At 38.6% G+C, this 26,073-nt stretch overlaps 1 protein-coding gene across 4 annotated transcripts in view; it reads right to left on the bottom strand.

The window, feature by feature from the left end:
* col13a1 (collagen, type XIII, alpha 1) overlaps window positions 1-26,073 on the bottom strand; it is a 125,729-nt gene that overhangs the window by 15,967 nt on the left and 83,689 nt on the right. For 2 of the 4 annotated variants that reach the window (XM_078104504.1, XM_078104503.1), the window contains exons 20-36: window positions 23,857-23,910; window positions 23,169-23,255; window positions 23,015-23,041; window positions 22,876-22,911; window positions 22,712-22,768; window positions 22,596-22,619; window positions 22,461-22,514; window positions 21,439-21,483; window positions 21,020-21,154; window positions 19,532-19,603; window positions 19,304-19,345; window positions 19,132-19,182; window positions 17,296-17,382; window positions 15,048-15,083; window positions 12,824-12,877; window positions 12,682-12,735; window positions 10,800-10,835 (exon numbers count right to left, since the gene is read on the bottom strand). In XM_078104504.1, coding sequence (XP_077960630.1) covers window positions 10,800-10,835; window positions 12,682-12,735; window positions 12,824-12,877; window positions 15,048-15,083; window positions 17,296-17,382; window positions 19,132-19,182; window positions 19,304-19,345; window positions 19,532-19,603; window positions 21,020-21,154; window positions 21,439-21,483; window positions 22,461-22,514; window positions 22,596-22,619; window positions 22,712-22,768; window positions 22,876-22,911; window positions 23,015-23,041; window positions 23,169-23,255; window positions 23,857-23,910 — 951 coding nt within the window. The remainder of the gene's footprint in view (window positions 1-10,799; window positions 10,836-12,681; window positions 12,736-12,823; window positions 12,878-15,047; window positions 15,084-17,295; window positions 17,383-19,131; window positions 19,183-19,303; window positions 19,346-19,531; window positions 19,604-21,019; window positions 21,155-21,438; window positions 21,484-22,460; window positions 22,515-22,595; window positions 22,620-22,711; window positions 22,769-22,875; window positions 22,912-23,014; window positions 23,042-23,168; window positions 23,256-23,856; window positions 23,911-26,073) is intronic. The other 2 variants (XM_040178288.2, XM_078104502.1) reach the window with 2 other exon arrangements.

Genomic DNA, 26,073 nt, shown 5'->3' with positions numbered 1-26,073 from the left:
AAATAGACAGACATACTGACTGACTGAGTGATTAACAGTGAGCAGAGGTCAGGGTGGAGGGGGAAGGGGGGGCGAGTGTCTTTATCATATTGGTCTGTTGACAGAAAGCATAGCTGCGTCATGTGACTCCACTAATCAGGTCATAGGAGCAGCTTTGAGCCACAGACAGAGATCCTGCAGCGTGTGAGCGAGTAACCACGACAACGGCGCACCTAATGGATTGGGTGGGGGGGTGTAGATAGAGGGAGGGAGGGTGAGAGGGTGAGGAAGGGAATGGTGGTGAGGAAGAGATAGAGAGGGAGAGGGGAGGAGAATTAGACAGACTGACTGACTGAGTGATTAACAGTGAGCAGAGGTCAGGGTGGAGGGGGGAGGGGGGGCCAGTGTCTTTATTATATTGGTCTGTTGACAGAAAGCATAGCTGCGTCATGTGACTCCACTAATCAGGTCACAAGGAGCAGCTGTGAGTCACAGACAGAGATCCTGCAGCATGTGAGTGCTCGTAACCACGACAACGGCGCACCTGTGATCATTAACGATCTACTGCAAAAGACAGAGACATGGCAGCAAGTTACACAGAATCCACACCTCAAACAAATGGGAACCAGCGCAAAACTATAACAGCTATCTAAAAAATACGGCGTTTGTATGAGACCCAAGACTCTACCGAACGCGTGGATGTGTTTTTATGTCTGTCCGGTAATAAATACGGCTCCTATGGCCGTTTACAAAACGTGTACCTTGTGGATTTTTGTGAGAAATATGTCGGCAGATTTGTATTGGAGCCTATGGGGCTTTTGGCAGAGGTTGTGTCACTCAAACACACCTTGCGCCAAAACTAAAGAACTCTGGGATTCCATGAACACATTAATCCAATCAGCACAACCATACCCTCATTAATCTGAAGAAATTAAGCCTCTAGAGTGTATACTTTGGCTGCAAGGACAAAAGTTCCATACTTTTTTAACCAGATTTCTGCGCTGCCCCACACTCTAGCCTCGAGCTCTCCACTCTAGCAGACGCAATACACACTCATGTAAAAGTCAGAAACGGAGCGAAAAACTAGTGAAACATAATCAGTGATTATGAAAAAAGTACAATAGATATCAAGAAGCAGTTTTTTTCATAAAATAGTTGAGACTTGTGTGAACATTTGAGAGTTGAAATGGTGTCTGTAGCTGAAAGATTGGCGAAGCTGAAAAATCTGAAAGTTGAAGAAGTTGAAGAGGATTTGAAAAGCAAACTCCATTTGAAAACCATGTTAAAATATTAATGATTATTGATTTATATAAATTCAAGCTTAAGAGCTAGAAAGCTGAACATACATAGCCCTCAAGCCAGAAAGAAGCTGAATATTTTAAAATTTGAACGGTTTAAATAGCTGAAAATGGGAAGCAGTTGAAAGGGGGCGCGGAAGAAATATAATAATAATAATAACTAGAAAAGGCATTTCCTGCTGAAAATGCGTTGGAATGCAAAAAGCTGAAAGCTGCACTGAATATTTAAAAATAGCTGAAAATACAGAAAGTTGAAGGGAATTTGAATACATTTGCTGAATATTTAAAAATAGCTGAAAATACAGAAAGTTGAAGGGAATTTGAGTACATTTGCTGAATATTTGAAAATAGCTGAAAATACAGAAAGTTGAAGGGAATTTGAATACATTTGCTGAAATAAAAGATATTAGAAAAGCTGAAATTAATTTGAAATAGTTGAAAATACAGAAATGGGAGAAGCTGAAAGGAATTTCAATAGATTTGCTGAAAAAGCAGAAATGAAAACAGCTGAAATAAATGTGAAATATTGCAAAACAGAAGTTGCAGGAGCTTAAATGAATTTTAAAAAGTACAGAAATAACAAAAGCTGAGATGAATAAAAAGAGGTTTAAAATTGTTTGTAGTAATGTTAGTTGTAATTTGGGTATTAGTACTAGCAGTAGAAGTCGGTTTAGTATCAATAGCAGTAGAAACAGCTGGAATACTGATACTATTAGCCATAGTAGTATTTTTAATAACATTAGTAGTAGTTGTATTAATAGCAGTAGAAATACTAGTAGTATGGTAGTAGAAGTATCAGTTGTAGTTCTACTAGAAGTACTAGTAATATTCGTAGTGGTTATAGTAGTATTTGAAAGAGCAATGCGTATTTCAACGAAACCACTTCATGGTTAAGGTACAGATAATCATTGAGGCTTTTAGTTTGTAATGATGGAATTGGGTGAGGGGGGGTTGGGAGACAGAATGTTTGTTATTCAAACTAAGAAGTTTTTAATTAATAGGCCTCATCACAAACATTACAGTAAAAATTCCCTCCATGGGGCTTTTATTTTGAAATTATTGGATTGGGTGGGGTGGGGGGGTGTAGATAGAGGGAGGGAGGGTGAGAGGGTGAGGAAGGGAGGGGTGGTGAGGAAGAGATAGAGGGAGAGAGAGAGGAGGAGAAATAGACAGACATACTGACTGAGAGTGATTAACAGTGAGAAGAGGTCAGGGTGGAGGGGGGAGGGGGGGCGAGTGTCTTTATCATATTGGTCTGTTGACAGAAAGCATAGCTGCGTCATGTGACTCCACTAATCAGGTCACAAGGAGCAGCTGTGAGCCACAGACAGATCCTGCAGCATGTGAGTGCTCGTAACCACGACAACGCCGCACCTGTGCGGCTGCAAGAGGGCAGACACAGAACAGCAAGTTACACAGAATCCACACCTCAAACAAATGAGAACCAGCGCAAAACTATAACAGCTATCTAAAAAATACGGCGTTTGTATGAGACCCAAGACTCTACCGAACGCGTGGATGTGCTTTTTTTGTCTGTCCGGTAATAAATACGGCTCCTATGGCCGTTTACAAAACGTGTACCTTGTGGATTTTTGTGAGAAATATGTCGGCAGATTTGTATTGGAGCCTATGGGGCTTTTGGCAGAGGTTGTGTCACTCAAACACTCCTTGCGCCAAAACTAAAAAACTCTGGGATTCCATGAACACATTAATCCAATCAGCACAACCATACCCTCATTAATCTGAAGAAATTAAGCCTCTAGAGTGTATACTTTGGCTGCAAGGACAGAAGTTCCATACTTTTTTAACCAGATTTCTGCGCTGCCCCACACTCTAGCCTCGAGCTCTCCACTCTAGCAGACGCAATACACACTCATGTAAAAGTCAGAAACGGAGCGAAGAACTAGTGAAACATAATCAGTGATTATGAAAAAAGTACAATAGATATCAAGAAGCAGTTTTTTTCATAAAATAGTTGAGACTTGTGTGAACATTTGAGAGTTGAAATGGTGTCTGTAGCTGAAAGATTGGCGAAGCTGAAAAATCTGAAAGTTGAAGAAGTTGAAGAGGATTTGAAAAGCAAACTCCATTTGAAAACCATGTTAAAATATTAATGATTATTGATTTATATAAATTCAAGCTTAAGAGCTAGAAAGCTGAACATACATAGCCCTCAAGCCAGAAAGAAGCTGAATATTTTAAAATTTGAACGGTTTAAATAGCTGAAAATGGGAAGCAGTTGAAAGGGGGCGCGGAAGAAATATAATAATAATAATAATAATAAGTTGAATAAAGATTAGAAGAACAATACTTGGAATGCTTAAAGCATTCCAACTAACTAGAAAAGGCATTTCCTGCTGAAAATGCGTTGGAATGCAAAAAGCTGAAAGCTGCACTGAATATTTGAAAATAGCTGAAAATACAGAAAGTTGAAGGGAATTTGAATACATTTGCTGAAAAGCTGAAATGAATTTGAAATTGCTGAAAATACAGAAATGGGAGAAGCTGAAAGGAATCAATAGATTTGCTGAAAAAGCAGAAATGAAAACAGCTGAAATAAATTTGAAATATTGCAAAAAAATACAGAAATGAATATTAAAAAATTGCTGTTGATAGAGGCATAAGAATAGCTGAAATTATTTTAAAGAACTGCTGAAAATACAGGAAGTGGGGAAGCTGAATTTCAATAGATTTTCTAAAAACAGAAGTTGCAGGAGCTTAAATTTGTTTAAAATTGTTTGTAGTAATATTAGTAGTAGTATTAGTTATAATTGTGGTATTAGTAGTACTAGCAGTATAAGCAGCAATAGTAGGTTTAGTATCAATAGCAGTAGAAACAGCTGTAATACTATTAGCCATAGTAGTATTTGTAATAACATTAGTAGTAGTTGTAGTATTAATAGCAGTAGAAATACTAGTAGTACGGTAGTAGAAGTATCAGTTGTAGTACTAGAAGTACGAGTAATATTCGTAGTGGGAGACAGAATGTTTGTTATTCAAACTAAGAAGTTTTTAATTAATAGGCCTCATCACAAACATTACAGTAAAAATTCCCTCCATGGGGCTTTTATTTTGTAATTATTGGATTGGGTGGGGTGGGGGGGTGTAGATAGAGGGAGGGAGGGTGAGAGGGTGAGGAAGAGATAGAGGGAGAGAGAGAGGAGGAGAAATAGACAGACTGACTGACTGACTGAGTGATTAACAGTGAGAATAGGTCAGGGTGGAGGGGGGAGGGGGGCGAGTGTCTTTATCATATTGGTCTGTTGACAGAAAGCATAGCTGCGTCATGTGACTCCACTAATCAGGTCATAGGAGCAGCTGTGAGTCACAGACAGATCCTGCAGCGTGTGAGTGCTCGTAACCACGACAACGCCGCACCTGTGCGGCTGCAAAAGTGCAGACACAGGACAGCGAGTTACACAGAATCCACACCTCAAACAAATGAGAACCAGCGCAAAACTATAACAGCTATCTAAAAAATACGGCGTTTGTATGAGACCCAAGACTCTACCGAACGCGTGGATGTGCTTTTTATGTCTGTCCGGTAATAAATACGGCTCCTATGGCCGTTGACAGAACGTGTACCTTGTGGATTTTTGTGAGAAATATGTCGGCAGATTTGTATTGGAGCCTATGGGGCTTTTGGCAGAGGTTGTGTCACTCAAACACTCCTTGCGCCAAAACTAAAAAACTCTGGGATTCCATGAACACATTAATCCAATCAGCACAACCATACCCTCATTAATCTGAAGAAATGAAGCCTCTAGAGTGTATACTTTGGCTGCAAGGACAGAAGTTCCATACTTTTTTAACCAGATTTCTGCGCTGCCCCACACTCTAGCCTCGAGCTCTCCACTCAAGCAGACGCAATACACACTCATGTAAAAGTCAGAAACGGAGCGAAGAACTAGTGAAACATAATCAGTGATTATGAAAAAAGTACAATAGATATCAAGAAGCAGTTTTTTTCATAAAATAGTTGAGACTTGTGTGAACATTTGAGAGTTGAAATGGTGTCTGTAGCTGAAAGATTGGCGAAGCTGAAAAATCTGAAAGTTGAAGAAGTTGAAGAGGATTTGAAAAGCAAACTCCATTTGAAAACCATGTTAAAATATTAACGATTATTGATTTATATAAATTCAAGCTTAAGAGGTAGAAAGCTGAAAAGTCATAGCAGGGAAGCCAGAAAGAAGCTGAACATTTTAATATTTGAAGGATTTTAATAGCTGAAAGTGTGAAGGAGTTGAAAGGTGGCACGGAAGAAATAGAAGAATAATAAGTTGAATAAAGATTCGAAGAACAATACTTGGAATGCATCTCAATGCATTCCAACAACTAGAAAATGCATTTCCCGCTGAAAATGCGTTGGAATGCAAAAAGCTGAAAGCTGAAATGAACTTTTTAAAATAGCTGAAAATACAGAAAGTTGAAGGGAATTTGAATACATTTGCTGAAATTATAGATATTAGAAAAGCTGAAATGAATTTGAAATTGCTGAAAATACAGAAATGGGAGAAGCTGAAAGGAATTTCAATAGATTTGCTGAAAAAGCAGAAATGAAAACAGCTGAAATAAATTTGAAATATTGCAAAAAAATACAGAAATGAATATTGAAAAATTGCTGTTGATAGAGGCATAAGAATAGCTGAAATTATTTTAAAGAACTGCTGAAAATACAGGAAGTGGGGAAGCTGAATTTCAATAGATTTTCTAAAAACAGAAGTTGCAGGAGCTTAAATTTGTTTAAAATTGTTTGTTGTAATATTAGTAGTAGTATTAGTTATAATTGTGGTATTAGTAGTACTAGCAGTAATAGTAGGTTTAGTATCAATAGCAGTAGAAACAGCTGTAATACTATTAGCCATAGTCGTATTTGTAATAACATTAGTAGTAGTTGTAGTATTAATAGCAGTAGAAATACTAGTAGTATGGTAGTAGAAGTATCAGTTGTAGTACTAGAAGTACGAGTAATATTCGTAGTGGGAGACAGAATGTTTGTTATTCAAACTAAGAAGTTTTTAATTAATAGGCCTCATCACAAACATTACAGTAAAAATTCCCTCCATGTGGCTTTTATTTTGAAATTATTGGATTGGGTGGGTTGGGGGGGTGTAGATAGAGGGAGGGAGGGTGAGAGGGTGAGGAAGGGAGGGGTGGTGAGGAAGAGATAGAGGGAGAGAGAGAGGAGGAGAAATAGACAGACATACTGACTGACTGAGTGATTAACAGTGAGAAGAGGTCAGGGTGGAGGGGGGAGGGGGGGCGAGTGTCTTTATCATATTGGTCTGTTGACAGAAAGCATAGCTGCGTCATGTGACTCCACTAATCACGTCATTGGAGCAGCTGTGAGTCACACACAGAGATACTGCAGCGTGTTTACGAGTAACCACGGCAACGGCGCACCTATTGCATTGGGTGGGGTGGGGGGGTGTAGATAGAGGGAGGGAGGGTGAGAGGGTGAGGAAGGGAATGGTGGTGAGGAAGAGAGGGAGAGGGGAGGAGAATTAGACTGACTGACTGACTGAGAGTGATTAACAGTAAGTAGAGGTCAGGGGGGAGGGGGGAGGGGGGGCTAGTGTCTTTATCATATTGGTCTGTTGACAGAAAGCATAGCTGCGTCATGTGACTCCACTAATCAGGTCATAGGAGCGAGCAGCTGTGAGCCACAGACAGATCCTGCAGCATGTGAGTGCTCGTAACCACGACAACGGCGCACCTGTGATCATTAACGATCTGCTGCAAAAGACAGAGACATGGCAGCGAGTTACACAGAATCCACACCTCACACAAATGGGAACCAGCGCAAAACTATAACAGCTATCTAAAAAATACGGCGTTTGTATGAGACCCAAGACTCTACCGAACGCGTGGATGTGTTTTTATGTCTGTCCGGTAATAAATACGGCTCCTATGGCCGTTTACAAAACGTGTACCTTGTGGATTTTTGTGAGAAATATGTCGGCAGATTTGTATTGGAGCCTATGGGGCTTTTGGCAGAGGTTGTGTCACTCAAACACTCCTTGCGCCAAAACTAAAGAACTCTGGGATTCCATGAAAGCATTAATCCAATCAGCACAACCATGTCCTCATTAATCTGAAGAAATGAAGCCTCTAGGGTGTATACTTTGGCTGCAAGGACAGAAGTTCCATATTTTTTTAACCAGATTCCTGCGATGCCCCACACTCTAGCCTGCGAGGTCCCGCCTCTAGCAGACGCAATACACACTCATGTAAAAGTCAGAAACGGAGCGAAGAACTAGTGAAACATAATCCGTCATTATAAAAAAAGTACAATAGATATGAAGAAGCAGTTTTTTTCATAAAATAGTTGAGACTTGTGTGAACATTTGAGAGTTGAAATGGTGTCTGTAGCTGAAAGATTTGCGAAGCTGAAAAATCTGAAAGTTGAAGAAGTTGAAGAGGATTTAAACACGATCTCCATAGGAAAACCATTAGACGAAATATTCATGATTACTGATTTATATAAATTCAAGCTTAAGAGGTAGAAAGCTGAACATACATAGCCCTCAAGCCAGAAATAAGCTGAATATTTTAAAATTTGAACGGTTTAAATAGCTGAAAATGGGAAGCAGTTGAAAGGTGGCACGGAAGAAATAGAATAAGAATAAGTTGAAATAAAGATTAGAAGAACAATACTTGGAATGCTTAAAGCATTCCAACTAATAAGTTGAATAAAGATTAGAAGAACAATACTTGGAATGCTTAAAGCATTCCAACTAATGAGAGCGACACGGGACATAAGGTCCACAGACTATCTTAAGAGATTTAGTGGGAGCTCTAACATATTAGCAACTGGCCAGATTGTTTTCTGAATAAGCATATATTTTCACTCATATTTACATTGCCTGAAATAAATGATGGGCTATGAGTGCATCAAAATGTGTCTGAAGACAAAAAGTTAGTAAAAATAACTGGATGTATTGGGTTAAGAATTCCATTAGCCACTACCAGCATACCATCATATGCAGACACATACAGTGCTGGATTGTAGTACTGCTCAAAGTTAAATGCTGTAATGTTTCAGGTGAATACACAGTGACTGTCTTTACAAGGACAATTACATTATTGACAATAAGAATTTTATTTGTGTCGTGTGAACAGCATATTGCATTTAAATATTCAGACTTAAGCCTTATTCCGATGGTCACATTTTCCAAATAATAAATGTGTGATATGCTGATAGTATTCTTTGTACACATTTACAGATCATTTCGGATATTTTTATTCGAAATTCGTTTGGTCTACGGTCAACTCTAAAAGTAGCCCTCAGTTTGCAGGGCTTGCGTAGAGTAGACTTCCCAAAAGAAAAATAGGAGAAACTAAACTATTTTAAATTGGGTTTTAGCTTTATTGATATTTGCAAATGGTAAAGCTCCGACCTTTTATTATCACCATCACAGGTGGAATCTACATATTTGAGACTTTCTTCAGGTTTTCAGTTCACATCTTTTTGGCTGAAATGCAAGGAGTAGTTGTGAATGTTGCTTGAAGCTGAGGCTTACCTTCAGACTTGAGATAATGCGCTGTTCTTTAGTATAGTGAAAATTACCTTTTGGTAATTTGCTAGCCATGCCGGGGGCTACAGAAAGGCCAGCTAGTTTAAAGGTGCTGGTTACACGTTGAAAGGTTCAGTGTGAAATCTCACCTAACTCTTTTTTTATGGTACCATAGATCGGAGTACACTGCTCGCAAATTGTGGGTAGTGGTCAGGGGTGGAAGGGGCTATATGGAGACTTGCAAGGAGGGGTTTTTGGTAAGTAGGAGTAGAAGGAAGATTTGTAAGTGAAGATTAACTGAGGACAACACATTAGATTGCAGCAAGAGGAGGAGCAGGAGGCCAGGTTTTGTGAGAGGGAGAGAGGGCAACCCCGGCAATAAAAAGAGCCACAGGCCACAGAGCAAGGTGGAGGGAAGGAAAAGGGGAGAGGAAGACCTGCGGAAACAAAGGAAGACAGGACAAAGAGTAAAAACACCAACACTATCCCATAGCTTTTACTTCAGCACATTCAACCCCCGCCCCCCGATCCCCGTCTCCGTTGCATTCAGGTCTGATAGAAGCATATTCTTCTGGTTTCTGTTACAGTATATTGAAAATAAGAGTACGTTGAATGTGCTGAGAGGGCTTATGAAATGTGCAGAGATGGGAGTGAAAATATTAAAAAGATCACATGTTAATGGGAAGGAAACAAACTTTTTATGGGAAGGGAACGTGGAAATTAAACAGTGAAATGTGGAGATGAATTACTGGTTTTACACAGAAGCATTTTGCAGGACTCTTTTCATATTTAATGCAATTCAAATAAATGTTTTATGTTTGTAAAAATGTGTATTTGCTTTATTTCTGAGTTTAAAAAGACTGATATCAATCCCATAATCTAGAGAGCTGGAGTCTGGATATGATTGGGTTAAATAAAAACCTGGAAGCATGGGTGATGAGCTAGCCTATTTCTTTCTGCAGCTCAAAATTGAAAAATGCATCCAACTAGTCAGTACTTCTGGGTAAAGATTTTGGTGTCTTTGTTGGCACAATGTTACAAAACCCGACAAGCTCACAGTAACATGGACCTTAGGAAGCTCTGCACAGCTTTAATTCTTCAGGCTGACACCAGTACTACTTGTATTATCGATGTTGATCTTCTATATCTGCTGCTGCTGTTTTTACTATTAATGGCAGGCTAGGCCACAATCTTAAAATTACTACGGAATTTTCTAGTTATTTCATTATTATTCTGTTTACTACTCTCAATTTATGAATAATTTCCGTATGCATTGAGCATATTGTAAATCTTTAACTTTTTCATTCTGTACACATGATATTTACCACATTCTGTCCATCCTGAGAGGGAAGTTCTACTGTTGCTCTCCCTACGGTTTCTTTGACAAAGCCCTCTGAGAAAAATGTGAAATAAAAATAAAATAATCTGAATTGAAATTGAAAAAATTAAAATACAATAAATTGAACCCAATACCTAAAAATCTATGAATATTTTAGTCTGTCTGACAATATATTGTAGTAAACTTTAGATTTGGTGATACTAATTAATTATATAATTAATTACAATTTTGGACACAGCCATTTCAATCTTTATGTTTAGTGAGATTCATAAAAAATAATCAGAGCAAACAATCTGACTCATCTGGCTTCCTTTTCATGCTTGATATCTAAGAGCAAACCCAAGCTTTTGATTTTCAGCTCTTTAATCTTCTTCTACTCCCTGAGAACGTCTTTGAAGTCATCCCAGTATTTACCATGTGACCTATTATGGCCCAAAGAGGCAGTTGCAAAAATAATGGCAAAGGTAAAATAATGTTTTACACGCGAATACCAGGATGGCCCGTTTCAACATCACTAATGAAGAGTTTCATTAATTTGGTGAATGTTATGAGAAATACATTGAAGTGATCTGGTTAAATGAATACTAATATGTGTACATTGTAAAGATAAATGCCTTTGGTTCTTTTAATTCTACAACTAGCAAAAAAATATAGGGTACATCTTACCCGGTTGCCTTTCAGTCCTTGTGGTCCAACTAAACCCTGCAAAAAGATGCAACAAAAAAATTGGTTTTGCTGTGCACTTTTATGAAATATAAATATATGTGTTTATGAAAGATTACATGCACATAGTGAGATTTTTGTAAGCTAGTTAGATTGTTGTAACCCATGGTGAGATTTTTGTAACTCATAGTAAGATTGTTGTAGCTCATGGTGAGATTGTTGTAACCGATAATAAAATGTTTGTAATTCATAGTAGCTCATTGTTATGATCCCTGGGTTCTAAGAGACATTTTGCATTGTGATCGCTGTGTGTTGTGTTATGCCACGTGTTTCCCCCTGTTTGTTTATTAGGGTCCTCGCTACGACTAGTCTGAGAGGAACTTATTGCATTTCATGGAATTATTATTATTTTCTCAAAGGAATTTTCCCTTTTTGAGGTCTTTATCATATTCAAAAAGTTGTTAAATTTGGCATTCATATCAGAACTGGTGAAAAATTTGATAATTTTGGGGTCTTGCATGTGGGTATCAAGAAATGTCCCCATAGCGCCCCCTATAGTACCATACTAGGCCAGTTTCCCCCCCGAAATTTGGCACAAATGTGCTCTTGGACATGCTCTACAAAAAAGTCAATCATGGTATGCAATGCGCCATTTTTAATTTTGTAAAAGACACGCTGTTAGCAATTTCTCCTAAACGCTATCTCAGATTGTCACAAAAATTTCTGTGATTCAGCTGTGAGTGTTCTCAAATGATTTTATATATTACTGGTGAAGAAATAAATCAATATAACAAACAGAAAAACCTTTGAATTTTGAGCATTGCCTATAAAAAAACACTAACAGCTTTATTCACCCCATGAAACATGGACATAGTAGGCTAAAAACTCCTCTACGTTATAGCCAAGTGTGAGGACAGTACACATGGAAAGGGAACATACACTATACTAGGGCAGGCAGAGAAACAGGAAGTCCTGTGGCAGGCCAATTTGCCTCTTTCAACCACTTTTTTTAATCTAAACCCCCGTGGAAAAGAGCAACAGATCTCTTAGCCACTGAGAAGCCAAAATGGCTAGAGTATGAAATGTTTTGCACTGGTTTCTGCAAGGTTTGTCTGAGAGAAATAATACATCATTGTCTTCCGCGTCATCCTGGCTAGAAATTCAGTGTGTCGTTTTCTTTGTTAGCCTTTTTCTTTGCTGAGAGAAATTTACATGACCACCTCCGTGCAAACATTTTCTGGACTCATTGAATAACATATTTAGGAGTTGTATTTGGAGTATTTTCAAACAGATAGGGCCAAGATGAATGTTTTAAACTGTGTGCAGCGGAAATAGTGTGTGGCTGTGGTGAAGAATAATCATAGCCCTAAACTCTGAAGTGTTTTAGTTTAGTTTTTGACAGGGTGTATTTCATAAACTAAGTCATTGGAAAGGTCTTTGTTGAAGGTATTCAAGGTACAAAATGTTCTATTATTACATATAGGACATCATGTACCAGCTACTTGATGTATAAATGGTAATTAATTCCCCTTAACCAAAGAACACTGTATTTCATTCATTTTACCTGTACATTTCATTTAGCTGAACCTATACATTAGGTATATATTGGCACAGAAATCAAAGTGATAATTAATTAATCTGGGTAAGAAGACAAACATTGGATAGATGTTTGAAAAAGTCCTAACCCCAATCCCCCTTTGATGGATTTGAGGCATTTAGACTAAAAACCCATAAAAAATTGTGACAAAGCCCTAATGTCAAACCTCATCCATGTGAAAAACCCAGCTATTGTAAAGATTTCCTTTTGTGACATGCAGGCTGCTTTCAGTGAGCTAAAATATGCTGCCTGTTGTGTTGGATATTTAAAATGGAATTTGAGACTTACAGGGATGCCTTGAGGCCCATTTGGTCCTGGCAATCCAGCATTCCCTGTTTCACCCTGAAGCAACGAGAGAACATTTTGAATTTATATTCTTTGGAGACTATATTTATTGGAATTGAAACAGAAAAAATACAAAGATACTCACTCTCTCCCCCTTTGGTCCTGCTGGCCCTGACACACCTGATGGTCCTATTAGACCCTTCAAAAAAGAATAGGGAAAGTTCTAGAGGAGGTATCATCACAATCTGCTTCAAATCAGTAAATCAACAAACTTTGTGGTGGAAATGAATGTATCTCACAAAAGATAAAACGTATTGATCATAAAGATACATATTGTAGTATTCTAGAGTGACAGAAACAGGCTGGGACATAATGTCCCATTCTGACAAGCCAAGCTTGTTGACTATTGCGGTACTGGTACACTGGTAAAAACTAAGGGGAAAATAAACAAAACATTAACAGCTGCTGTCATCTGTCTCAGTGGCTTAAGAGGAAGATCTTGCATTTAAGGCATATCCAGAATGTGCAGTGCCTGTACAGAGTACAGCGATCCAAATGTACTGGATCATTTGTCAACATGCAGCATCTGCATATGTACATGCTCCTTTACAATAGATCTTAGAAATGGCAACTTTGCAGCCCACTACTGATACAAGAGCATTAGGCATGGAGCCATTGAGGCAGGGTTGAGGACTGAGGATATACACCAATGTTTGATATCAGACAAGATTGAATTCAAAACAGCACTATGCAACATTTGACTTCAGTGGTGAGCAGCCAATAGTTAACTAACACTACAAACCAGGAGTGCCCATGGTTGCTCATGAATTGTTTAGAAGGTATTAAAAATGTATTTCATAACTACAAAATGCTTATTTTGTTATCTTGGAGTAAGAACGTGTAAAAACAAAAAATGCATGGTGCGCAAACTGTAAAAAGTTATACACATAGTAATATTAAGGATATAATATTATATATGTAAATAATGTCATCCAGAATAATAAACAAATAGCACAGAAAGTAAGGAAATTTGTGTTTCGTAAATTATTCCTTTGTTGTAAAAATGCTTCTTGGCAATCCATCTTATACCTTATTCTGTCATTGATTCTTATTGGGTGGATTCAACCCTATTGAACATTGGAATAAGTCTGTGAAAGCCCTACATGCCAGAGTGACCAAGACAACTACGTTGGTAAGGTGGGACAAATGCTTCTGAAGAATGGGATGCCATCCTACACCCGTGTGTATATATGCTGGTGACCAGCATGAGGAAGAAGGGCCAGGCTGTTTTGGCTGTGTGTGGTTCACAGTTCTGAGGCTCCTATTTATTAAACATAATAAATTGTTAAATTGCCAATATGTCTTGTCTATGTCTTTAGAATCCACCAAACAAGAATCAACGGCAGAATAAGATGTTTGGCATTGGTTTATGGCATGTTTGGTTTGGCATTGCTCTTATATATCAGACACAATCCATTTGAATGTGATCCACTTATTTGAGAAGAAGTGCGAATACAGCATCAAACTATGTGCAGGGACAAGGCTGGTGCCTGAGTGGGTCTAGAAACACCAGACTTTCAACGGGGAAGCCGCTGTTTGTGTCCCGTTTAAAGCCAGTGGTCAATTTAGATTTAATTCTTACTGAGCCGTGACATATTGGTCACGTAATAATTTACTTGTTACAATAATTTCCTAAATGTGAACAAGTTTTGACATTTTTAAAAGTTGTGTCCATGTAATGAGTGGCTTGTGTTGCCAGACCTTCATAATACAGAGTAAGTTGAGTGGGAACCATTGTATGAGGATACATTGGCTAGTTGATGTGAAAGTTGATGCCACAGATTGCAGCATGTGTACAGATTGTCCTCTGAGGAAAATTTGTGATTTTGGCTTATACAAAATAATTGAATTGTTTTGAAATTTTCTTTGATTATTAATTTCATCGCTCTACGGTCTGACTAACAGTGCGCTTTTCAGTCTAGTTTTGTCCGGCATATCTAATCATTTTTTTCTCATAAACAAACATTTTTATAAGAACCACATTAATCTGTATGGAACGGATTTGTTTTTATATACAACTGTAGAGATGTCAGATGACATTACTGTTTCTTTCACGCATTTTCTTGGCATTTCTTTAGTGACATTTGCAGTTACATATCGGACACTATTTTATGCTAGTGCATCCTCAGAACCCAACCCTGAACCGCGCTGTCCTTTAGGAAGGAATTGAGACATGACAAGCATGGAAAGAACGAAGGCAAGCAGATATGACAGGCAGACATGGCATATATCAAGCAAGCTGTAGCAGGGAGGTGGAGGAAGAGGAGGGGAAGGGAAAGGGGGGCCGGAACGGGACTTGTGCCACTCACCACTGGACCCGGTCTGCCGTCTAACCCATGAGCCCCCTGTATAGCGTTGTACACAGTTAGAGAGCAGATATGATGAGAAAGATGGTAGGACGAAGGTGGGAAGAGGGAGGGAGGTGGGGGGGAGTGAGTGAAGCTGTGATTTAAGTGACTTCAAAAACACATATAGATGATGACAAATAAAGAGTGAGGAAGTGGTGGAGGTGGAAGGGATGTGAGTGAGAGTAATTGTGAGTAATAGATTTTATTGGTGAGTGTGGATGATGATAACAAGTTGATAGCACTGTTGTGGCTCATGGTAATGCTCTGTAACTCTCAATGTGTTAATCGATCTAGCAATAATTTGGGATTTCTCCACCCGGTGTGTCAATTTATATATACAGCTCACAAACATATTTTTATTTTCTTTAAAAGACTTAGTAAATCAGCTGGTCACAATAGTTTTAACAAACACTACTTAAAACAGGAACAAGCACTGCATTTATTTGGAACTATTTATATTATCTAACTGAGATCCTCACCAATAATCAGGTGCACTGGTGTTATGTTCACTTAAAAACACGTGTCATTTGAATCTTGTATTTTCATTCACCACCCATGGTCTTCAAGTCAACTATTTGTCATAATTATGGGAGTGACCAGTTTGAAAGTGCTAGAAAAAAGGACATTATATGAATAAAGAGGTGTGTGTCATTTTAAATCACTGGAGGGTAACGAACCATGCTGAAAATACAAAAACACTTAATGTCATTCAAAACCAAGTTATAACAAAAAATAAAACAGACAAAAATGGTGAACAAACTGGTAATTATGTAAAATGCTAATGAGAGCAGTGTATCCTTTGCCCAACCCTCAAAGGCAGTGGCCAATCATTGCATTAAATTGTCTGACATGGGTCAGACGGCCATCCTACTCTGCTCCAAAGACTCTCATCAATGGTTTCAGATGTTCTCCAGATGTTCAGGCTTGTCTAGTGGAGTTGGAGCTGGTCATAGTTGAACATTGTATTATAGCAAATGAAGAGAAACAGGGTTGTTCCTTAATACCATTGTCTTCTCTGTCCATCACCAAGTGATGTGGTTGGTCCCTGTGATCTTCAGCCTTCAGCTTCTATATTCATTTTTTCAACACATTTGATCTTAAACAGTTGGACATCATGGATACAATACCCGACTTTTTAAATTGTTTCTTGTGTGTAAGTAAGGTTTTTCTAACAGATGTGAATGAAAATGTCTTCAGTGATTGACGTTTGTGACGTATGGGCTTCATGGAAAAGTAACTCAAACAGCACGATGGTGGTTCATTTTAGCAGACTTATTACCACTTACCACTGTATTACCACTGTTTTTTTTATTAATGGTATACATGATACATCATGTGTGTAGAGCACGATGGTGGTTCATTTTAGCAGACTTTCCGGATTACCGCTATTTTCTTTTTAATAATGGTATACATGATACATCATGTGTGTGTAAATAAAATAAATTACATGAGGCTATTTACGGGTTTTTTTTTAAAATAAGGTAAATCCCTGTTCTATAGAAAAGGTAACCTTAGATGACTATCAATTTTTTTGGCCCGACTAGATTCCATGCAAAGTCAATGCAGACGCGAATGGTTGCAGAGGAAGAACATTTTCAATGGACTCGACAGGAAAACTTTTTCGTCAAGTTTTATATTATATTATAAATACTACGTTTAGAAACTCTGCTCGTCATCACCGCTGCACTGCTCCCCAAGCGTGTATATACTTTATGAAACAGCCTCTCACCAGAGACACACAGGCACAGCTGAGAGTCAACGCCTATAAGTTAGTTGGTGTCTAACCGAGAGATGCTGGCACCGACCCGACCCTACAGGTCATCAAACGGGCTATTGGTTAGCCTGAAGTAGCGGGAGTATTCCACATGCACTTCCTGGAGAAGTCGGTGAGATTCACCAAGCTGTGTGCGGCAACGGATGATGTCATGAACCCAAACACAACGCCGTTTGTGCTTCCAACGTTGTTTATGCTTATTTCCATGGTGGATAGCGGAAATGTTAACTGTCTTTACAGAGACAAGTCACAGAGATAAACCATGTCCCCTTTCAGGAGCGATGAAGCGGAACAAATGGGACGAATGAAGGCAAATGAACTACAACTGGTCGGGTGAGTAAACTCTTGCGAGTAAAGTGTTCCAAAATTTGCTTTGCTTACGGTGTGAAGGCAGCATAAGACTGATGAAACTGACAGGAAGTACAATATACTTACAGGAAGTCCAAGATGGCCTCTGTCGCCCTTGTCACCCTTCTGACCCGACGCTCCCTTTTCTCCTCTCATGCCTAATCCTGGTTCTCCCTGAGGGACAGAGTAAAGTTGAATCCCAGCCTTACACCTTCATGCATTTAATAGCTACAGACAGAAAAGGGTAGACTGATGATGAAACCTTAAATGATGAAAAGACAAAGAAAAAGAAAAGACAATTAAAAGTGGAGGTCCAGTCAAGAATGGCTGGTTTATGATCCAGCCAAGAAAATTATGTACTGATTGTAGGACATTTCAGGTTCGGGCCAGGTACTGTGGGCCAGACCGGTAAAATCATCAAAATCATATGGAGGCATGGCGCTGACAACCCAACTGATGGGGGTGGGTGTTGCACGGTGGGGGATGATACGGCCGTCTGGGTTGAGCGTGAATGGGGGGCTGCGCAGTGGTGCGAACGATACGGGGGGGCCGTGCCGTGCAAAACGAATCGATATAAAAGAAGCAGAAGGGGCCAGACATGTGTGAGGAACGTTCTGAAATTCTCACAACAGCAAAGTCATCTGACAGGGTCGCACTGGACACCCCGGTGGCCCTGGATTTGGACCGTGGGCCACGAGTTTGACATATGTGGGTTAAGGGGTCTATTTTATAGTCAGGACAAGCAACTTCACAGTGGAAACAATAAAGGGCCGTGAGATTTCCTTTGTCCATGTCAAAAGCATTGCGACTAAACGGGCAACAAAATACCCCTGCACCAGTTATATGCAATGAGCAACTCGGTCTTAATCAGTCGTTTTCATTTAAAATGAGCTTTACATACATCTTGATTTGGGTGTTTACAATTGTCATTTACATTTGAAAGGAGGAGGAAAGTAAATTCTAGCAAAACGTAGTCAACTTTAATTAAATTAAACTAAATTTCCCAACAACAAAAATTGTGGCTAATGAAATGTAGCAAAAATGTTAATGTCATGCCCTCGCTACAGATATGATTTTATAACAAAATTGACTGTAGGCCCTGAAAACCCTGGAGATTCCTGAGTAGGGCAAATACAATGGGATTACTGGCACAATCTTTACTAAATGCAAATTATTGAATTTGACCAGTGCATACCACAGGTTACGCGTCAACGTATGGCCAGAGGGAGCAGACTCTGCACTACAGAGTGTGTTTGCCACACTCGACTCCCACACAGAAATCCACGCCTTCCCACTCCCACTGACACACAACCTTCGGTTCAATCCCTGGCCTAGCTAAACCGCATGTCGATGTGTCCTTGGGCAAGACACTTAACCCCAATATGGCTCTTGTAGCTGCGACTACAGTGTGTGAATGGTAGTTATTGATGGGCAGGTGACACTGTGTATGGTAGCTCCTGTCATCAGTGTGTGAATGGGTGAATGATGTCATGTAGTGTTAAAGTGCTTTGAGTGGTCGAAAGACTAGAAAAGAGCTATACAAGTACAGACCATTTACCATCTACTTCAATTATGCACAATAATGTCATATTTGCACAACTTGCACTACCTTGTCATTCATATTTACAACCCTGCTGCTTAATATATATACAGCTCCATGTATATTTCAAACTGTACATTTATATATACTCTGCACTTTATCTGCTCTCTTGCACTACCTGTTAGATGCTAAAGTGCATTTCGTTGTCTCAGTACCTCTACTCCGTGCAATCACAATAAAGTTGAATCTAATCTAATCTACCTATCAAATTTAAAACTCAGGCCTAATCAGCCAAATGAACTGGAAACACTTTGAGTGTGTGTGGGTCTGTTAAGTGGGGCCTGGTATTAAGGTTCGGTGGTTGAATGGCATATATGACTCACTGCTGGGCCAACTGGTCCTGGACTTCCTGGAGGCCCTGGAGGTCCATAGATCTAAATACGAACAGAAAAACAAAAGCAAACAGTTTCAATTCAGAGAATGTTTCTCATAGAACATGTTGTGCTCTAATTTATCAATAATTGATCAAATCTGACCAGTGGGTTAATGACTTACCATTTGTGACCTTCCTCCTTCGCCAGGTTCGCCTTTATGACCCTGTGACAATAGATGGTAAAGAGTTAGTTTGTCTGACTAGGTAATGTAATCCTCTATTAAGTGAATGAAATGAAAGACCCCATTACATTTTTTCACACAGCATGGACAAAATATTCTACTGTCCCCCCTTTGCCAGGTCAGACACTGAATATAGAAAGATGCAGCATGAGGGTTACAATTGCTTACCATTGAGCCAGGTAATCCAGTAGGGCCAGGGGCCCCTGTAGCCCCCTTTTCACCCGTGGGGCCATCTAAACCCTACAGAACAACCGAGTGGAGAAGAACATCCCAATAAAAGTATTTCTATTTTATAGATGACTTTGTCTTCATGTTAGGGTAACAGCATAAAATGTTTGATTGTTTTACATTTTACTATCCGTTAATAAAACTTTACACTAACCAGCCCTCATTGTCCCATATTTTACCTACAAAATATTGTTTATAAACAAGTATTTAATGCGCTTCACAAATGTTTAATGCTTGCTTTTTTATAATATCATCTGTTTTGAACATAAGTCATTTATAGTCCTATCATGTTTTGTATGTACAACATTCGTACTTGTGTGGGTAGCAACGTCTTATTGTTAGAAACCGGTTGTCTTGGTCTAACACAGTCTATTTCTACATGACCATTACTTATTTTAAAATAATAGATTAGTTACATTCAACTGTATTAAATATAATATGTTTTATTCATCTATATTTATTTTGAGAGACTTACTTGTAATCAAGCATTTCATTGATTCATTGGTACAATTGTTTGTATTGTTGTATTGGTACTTTCAACTGGCAAAGCAGTTGGATAGTTCTTCCGTAATTTACCATCCTCCTGCAGGATAATCTATACATTCCCAAAAAATGTTCATACAATGTTTACACAGGTGTCAGACTTTGCCTTCACAATCCAAGTACATGGTAGAACCATATGGGATGGGCCCTTGAAGTAATTTGTCAAATCAGAAAATTATGTATTCAGCAATAATATATTTTCAAAATAAAGATTTTGTGAAGGCACTGCATTTCAAATTGCATTTTTTGTTGGCCCGGCCAAAAACACATCAGACCACTTTTGATGCACTTATGAGTATGCTCAAACAAAACATAAGAGCAAAATAAATATCACCCTTAATAAATGAACCCATAACTGAAGATTTTTAGCATTCTGCTATCCCTACCAAGAGAGGTTATTTTGTTAATTCACAATAACGTGTTTAATTGGACACATACCGTTTGCCGTTTACCGTTTGCTTTTGCAAATGTACCTTGGAGAGTTCAAGCTATAGGTAGTGAATTGGTGTTCATCATTCTCTTTACTTAAGCTCTTTGTGCGGTTGACTAAGATAATATTGACTTACAAACCTGACAAACATCTTGTTAGGCGCAGACCTAACTGGCACCCCAAGCAACCCGTCTTGCTGTTACAGGCTCTGAAAGTAACATTGGGCTACAAATAGTATAGCGGGCACATTTGGGATCCATGCCACAGTTAATAAAAAAACAGTGCCATTCCTAGGGTCCCTTTCAAGCTAGCGAGTCTCTAATTAGATAATGAGAGGGCAGCTTGAAAACGAAGGCCTTCCCTGAGGATAATGACAGATGGAGGAATGGGGCTTTGGTCAGGGAACCCAAGGCAAGGCTGTGATATGTTGTGATTTGTGGTTTACAGTCACTCACAGGTGATCCAGATGAACCCATGTCTCCCTTGTCTCCTTTTGGCCCCGAGAAGCCTATGACACCACCCATGCCTCTGGGACCTTCGGGACCAGCTGGGCCTGCAGGACCGGGCTCTCCAGGCTTTCCCCTTGGCCCCTGAAAACACAAAAGATCACGTAAGCTGAATTCACATGAAGATTCAAGTATCATTTATTTATTACACAGGTAAGCATCATGAAATGCAAATGTAACCCATTTTGAGATTTTAACATTTGTGTGTTCCTGTTCCTGCATTCTTAAAGTAGTAGCAACAAAAAAATTCTCTGGTTGGATATCATTACGCACTTCTTAACATTGTATATTTAACTTCAGGAATTGAATCATCATTTGTCAGTGCTATCAATCAACTAATATCACAATGTATCGATGACGATGAATACCTTCTCTCCATCCAGTCCTGGAGGACCTGGCACACCAACTTCACCCTGGGGACATATCAAGGCTGTATTACCAACTATACAAAGCAGGCAATTGTTTATTATACTTTCACACTGGATGTATTTAAGTCATCATTGCGGCAAATGTTTTATCTTCCACTTTAACATTGGCATGGTAAAGTAGCTTGGGTTTACGTGTGTTTGATAGATATACGTGACACTTTCCAGGATGACCCTTTGCTGTAAAATTTGAGCTATGTTCAACTTCTTTGCCAGAGCAATACTGTATTTGCACTATTGGAGTAAGTTAATTAGGACATGCCCAAGGAAACACTATCAGGATGCAGCCAATTACTTTAGTTTGAAAGGCATTACTGCTCAGTGGGCTTTCAGATGCACTCTGCTCCTCAGTTTTGACAATTGTTGTGCTTATACTGTTATGGCTAAATTTGAGTCCTGTCACATGATCAAACTAAACAGACTAAACACACTGTAGATATTAACCAGAAATCCTTGTGTATCTATCCATGAAAAATAATGCTCCGTAAATCGGGAGACTTACTTAGTTACTTAGAAATACAGACGGAAATGGGTCCAACAAACCGTGTTCTTGAATCCAAGTGACAACGTTTCTCCCTAGCCCAGTTAATTTAAGTTAATTAGTTCTATGAAGAAGGAATCCTTAGGCAATGTCATGAGCATGGGCCTGGGTTGACGTAGTTTCAACACCTGTATCATTTCAGTTTTATACTCATGTAATTCATTATGCTAAAACTGAAATTTCTATTTAATCAATTACCATAACAAAGAAAGTCAGGATATTTAAAAAAAATATTGGACCATTTAATCTAGCATTAGGATGAGGGCCCGGGTAGGGACCATATTTGTGGCTTTGGGATGCACAAAACACTAACTCACAAAAAATACCCAAATGCAAAATAGTTATCTTTTCTGAATGTAGAAATTGCAGCTAATTTTTTACATGCAATGTAAATGCAAATGTCAAATGTCAAAATGTTTCCTACCTTTGTCCCAGGGAGCCCAGGGGCCCCTGAAGGTCCAGGTAATCCAGGAGGGCCCTATGGGAAGAAGATGTGTGATTAAGTATAACTTTTACTACAATTCTGTACTTACAGTGTTATGATAAACCAAGAACTTACCATCAGGGGTATGTTGCGAATATCCTGAGGAGGAATGTTAATTGTTACATTATTCTTTAGTTGAGTCTTTGCTGTAAATACATGTAAAAAAAGTAGCAGATATACGATTTACATACATTGTCATTGTTTTGGATGTCAGTCTTTCCTGGCTCACCAGCTGGGCCTAGTGGACCCTATTAGATTTAGAAAAGCAACATCATTAACATAAGGTCTATAAATTGGACATTTTGTGTTCACTGTGTCAATAAAAATGATATTGTGACTGCCAGTTATAACTTACTCTTGGTCCCGCTGGGCCTTCAAGGCCGGCATCCCCCTAGAGGTTAAACGAAGGTACAACATTTTGATTCTCCATAAGCACTCTCAACTTGGGTGGTATTTTCCGTCTTTAGTCTTTCCATAATGCTGTTTTATCTCACCTTCTCTCCTTTATCTCCAGTGTCACCCTGTAAGATAACTATAAAGTCACTTCCGTAGAAACAAGCTCTTGTTAAAGATTTACTTCATAATGACCAATAGAGGGATTGCTCTACATGCAGGTATCTATCATCAAATACTACTTTTTCTTTTTACCTTGATTCCAATCAGGCCTGGCCGTCCTGGTGAGCCTGGTTCTCCTTTAATTCCCTGGCCTGCAATGCTCGGTTGTCCCCTCTCACCCTGCCATACATTGAAAACAAAAAAAATTGCTGAAAGAAGTACGGAATGTTACTATTTTCAAAAAGAGACGAATAATTAATTCATTATTGACTGAAAAACGTAGATTTATTACATCCAATAAGATGATAGGTCACAGAAAGTAGGTTCTACAAAAGGAACTTGCGGAAAACAAATTGAGATTACTTGAGCATGTTTGATATAGTACCACAGATCACACAATATACACAGCATTCCATTCTGCTTTTCAGACTACATGCATTCTTTGATTCATACTGCATGTATGTTCTTAAAAAATGACTAATGGTATGACATGGCTTTCACAGAGCAACATTTAAAAGTTAGCTAACTAATTCTAATTCTGAAGCAGTCATTTGGGCTGGGTTATTGTATCATCCAATGAGAACAGCACCCAAACAATCGGCAGGGAAAGCAGAGCTGGACACGTTCAGTTAAAACAAGGCACATTCAATTTTATTTGGAGCTTTGGCCAGTCAGAAACACAGAACACTGATCTAGACATTCATCACACGTCTAGTGGATTACGGGTAACTGATGAACAAACAACCAGACAGTGAGGATGCTCACTCCATTCCAGGCCTACCCTGTAGCCTCTCTTGCCTGGGATGCCAGGGGTACCTGGGAGACCAACCTGGCCCTTTGCAGTGAAAGAAAAACAGTCATGACCACATGATCCGATTGGGTATCTAATAACTACCCTACATGTTGCTCATTAATAACTTGGGTCGTCACATAATAAAAAAAAAAGATACAACAGGATTACAAAGACAAATGAACACACTGCAAACAGCATTTCTGCACTGTTTTTCTGTCTCTGATAGTTTGGGACTACTGATTTGCTGCAAAATACAGCTGCAAGAAATCACAATTGTAGACGGACTACTAAACATACTTCTCAGTCTATGTGTTTTTTTCCATGAAGGAGGAGTGGGAGACAGTCATTATCTAGCCATTTAAAAAGTATCCAATGAAAGAAAATATACGTCAGTGTTTTATTTTTGGAAAGGCAGTTTCTACGATCCTGTTTTCCATTACTATTGTTGTTATTCCATTATTTGAGTTTTAGAAAGGGTCTTTTCTCAAGGGTAGTAGTTGTTCACAACAAGACTCAGTATATTTAGTTTGTCTAGTGAAATTGCATTATGTTCTTTAATACCCCAGATGTATCAGGTATTGAAAATTGTGGTGCTTCCATTTCAATGGCTATCGCAGTAAGTTTGATCAAGATCCAGAAGACGAGGTATCAGTAGGAGATGGAGGCTTTGATTGTGCTTAATATAAAGAAGTATATGCTCTTGATCATCCCCACTATCACAATGTGGATTATCCATGTTGGAAGTTCATGTTACTAGAATGCATTCATGGATACGCATTCATGGATACACATTTCAAAGTACAGAGCAATGCACATTTCTGTTGATGACCAATACACCGGATCAGGAAGTCGCACATTTACAGTACATGTAAGTATAATGTATATACAAGTATAATTGTGTGTTTGTATAGCCTTTGCTGCCAAAGTATCCATGAACCGTTCATTCGTAACATTACTTATTCTGCTCTGCCTTAATGACAGTCTTCGGGTCCCGTTTCCTCTTGCTCGTCTATTTGAATGGGTAGTTGCCTTTCTGCTTGTTTCTCTACAATCATCTAACCTCAAAATGTTCTGTGCAGAGCTAGGGATGTATTCGGGGTAATTATTTGGTAAATGTTATGGTGAAATTACTAACTTTTCATTCAGAATTCACTTTTTCCTTTTAACATTTAAAAAGGTTTCTTGCTCTTGAGACCATGAATATTAAAGTATTATACATATTTGGAATATCTTTTCAGAGTGCTAGTAGTAGAATGCTCATGGGGTGTACCAAAGATAAATGGTGCATTGAATTTTCCTCTGGGGACTATGGCTCTGGGGATTTGTGACAAAATTGTTATGTGCAGTATTTTGCTCTGGACAAAAGATTAAGGACAAATCTAATTTAAAATAAAACCCAATCGCCATTGTGTTGTGGAGAGGTACAGATTTTTCAAAAAAGGCTAGGATTTTTGAAAAGAATGAAAACAAAGTGATATAGAGAGACTAAATGAAAGGTTGCATTCAGATGCATGACCACTTTGAAGAGTTATAGAAAACAATGGATTATTTGAGAACTTAACTGCTGTCTTCCTCTATAACCCTAACACATGGGAAACAGATCTCGTAACTAGAATTAGAGGTTGACTCTACCGGAGACATAACTTGTGCCATGCAGATATACCACAGAAACTCTACCTGGCACATTTGATTAAACTCTGTCAAAAGTCACCGGCAGTTAACTCTGAGATGATATATAGAACAGGCTTGCGCTTGGCAGACAATTTTGTATTTTGGAAAACTCACTTTTGATGAGTTAGAATGAATAGAAAATATTATATATATATATATATATGTATATATATATATAGTAGCCAATCTTATTATACTATATATATATATATATATATATATATATATATATAGTATAATAAGATTAGAAATGATTTTGTTCATACTTTGCTTTCGTCAAAGAATGCTCCATTTGCAGCAATTACAGCATTGCAGACCATTGGCATTCTAGCTGTTAATTTGTTGAGTTAATATGTACAAATTCAATCAAATCTCAATTTGCAAATCACCCCACACTTCATGAAGCTCCTCCCAGAAGTTTGAGGGGCTTGGATCACACACACACAAGCACTGAAGTTATAGTTGCTGGAAATGGGCATCTATACACCATGTAGATATTTCATTAGAAACGTCATTTACCACTATGTATTTCTG

This window comes from Gasterosteus aculeatus, chromosome 6 (assembly GCF_964276395.1).
Source record: "Gasterosteus aculeatus chromosome 6, fGasAcu3.hap1.1, whole genome shotgun sequence".
NCBI lineage: Eukaryota > Metazoa > Chordata > Actinopteri > Perciformes > Gasterosteidae > Gasterosteus > Gasterosteus aculeatus.
The sequence above is the reverse complement of the archived record's forward strand: the minus strand, read 5'-3'. Positions and strand labels throughout refer to the sequence as shown.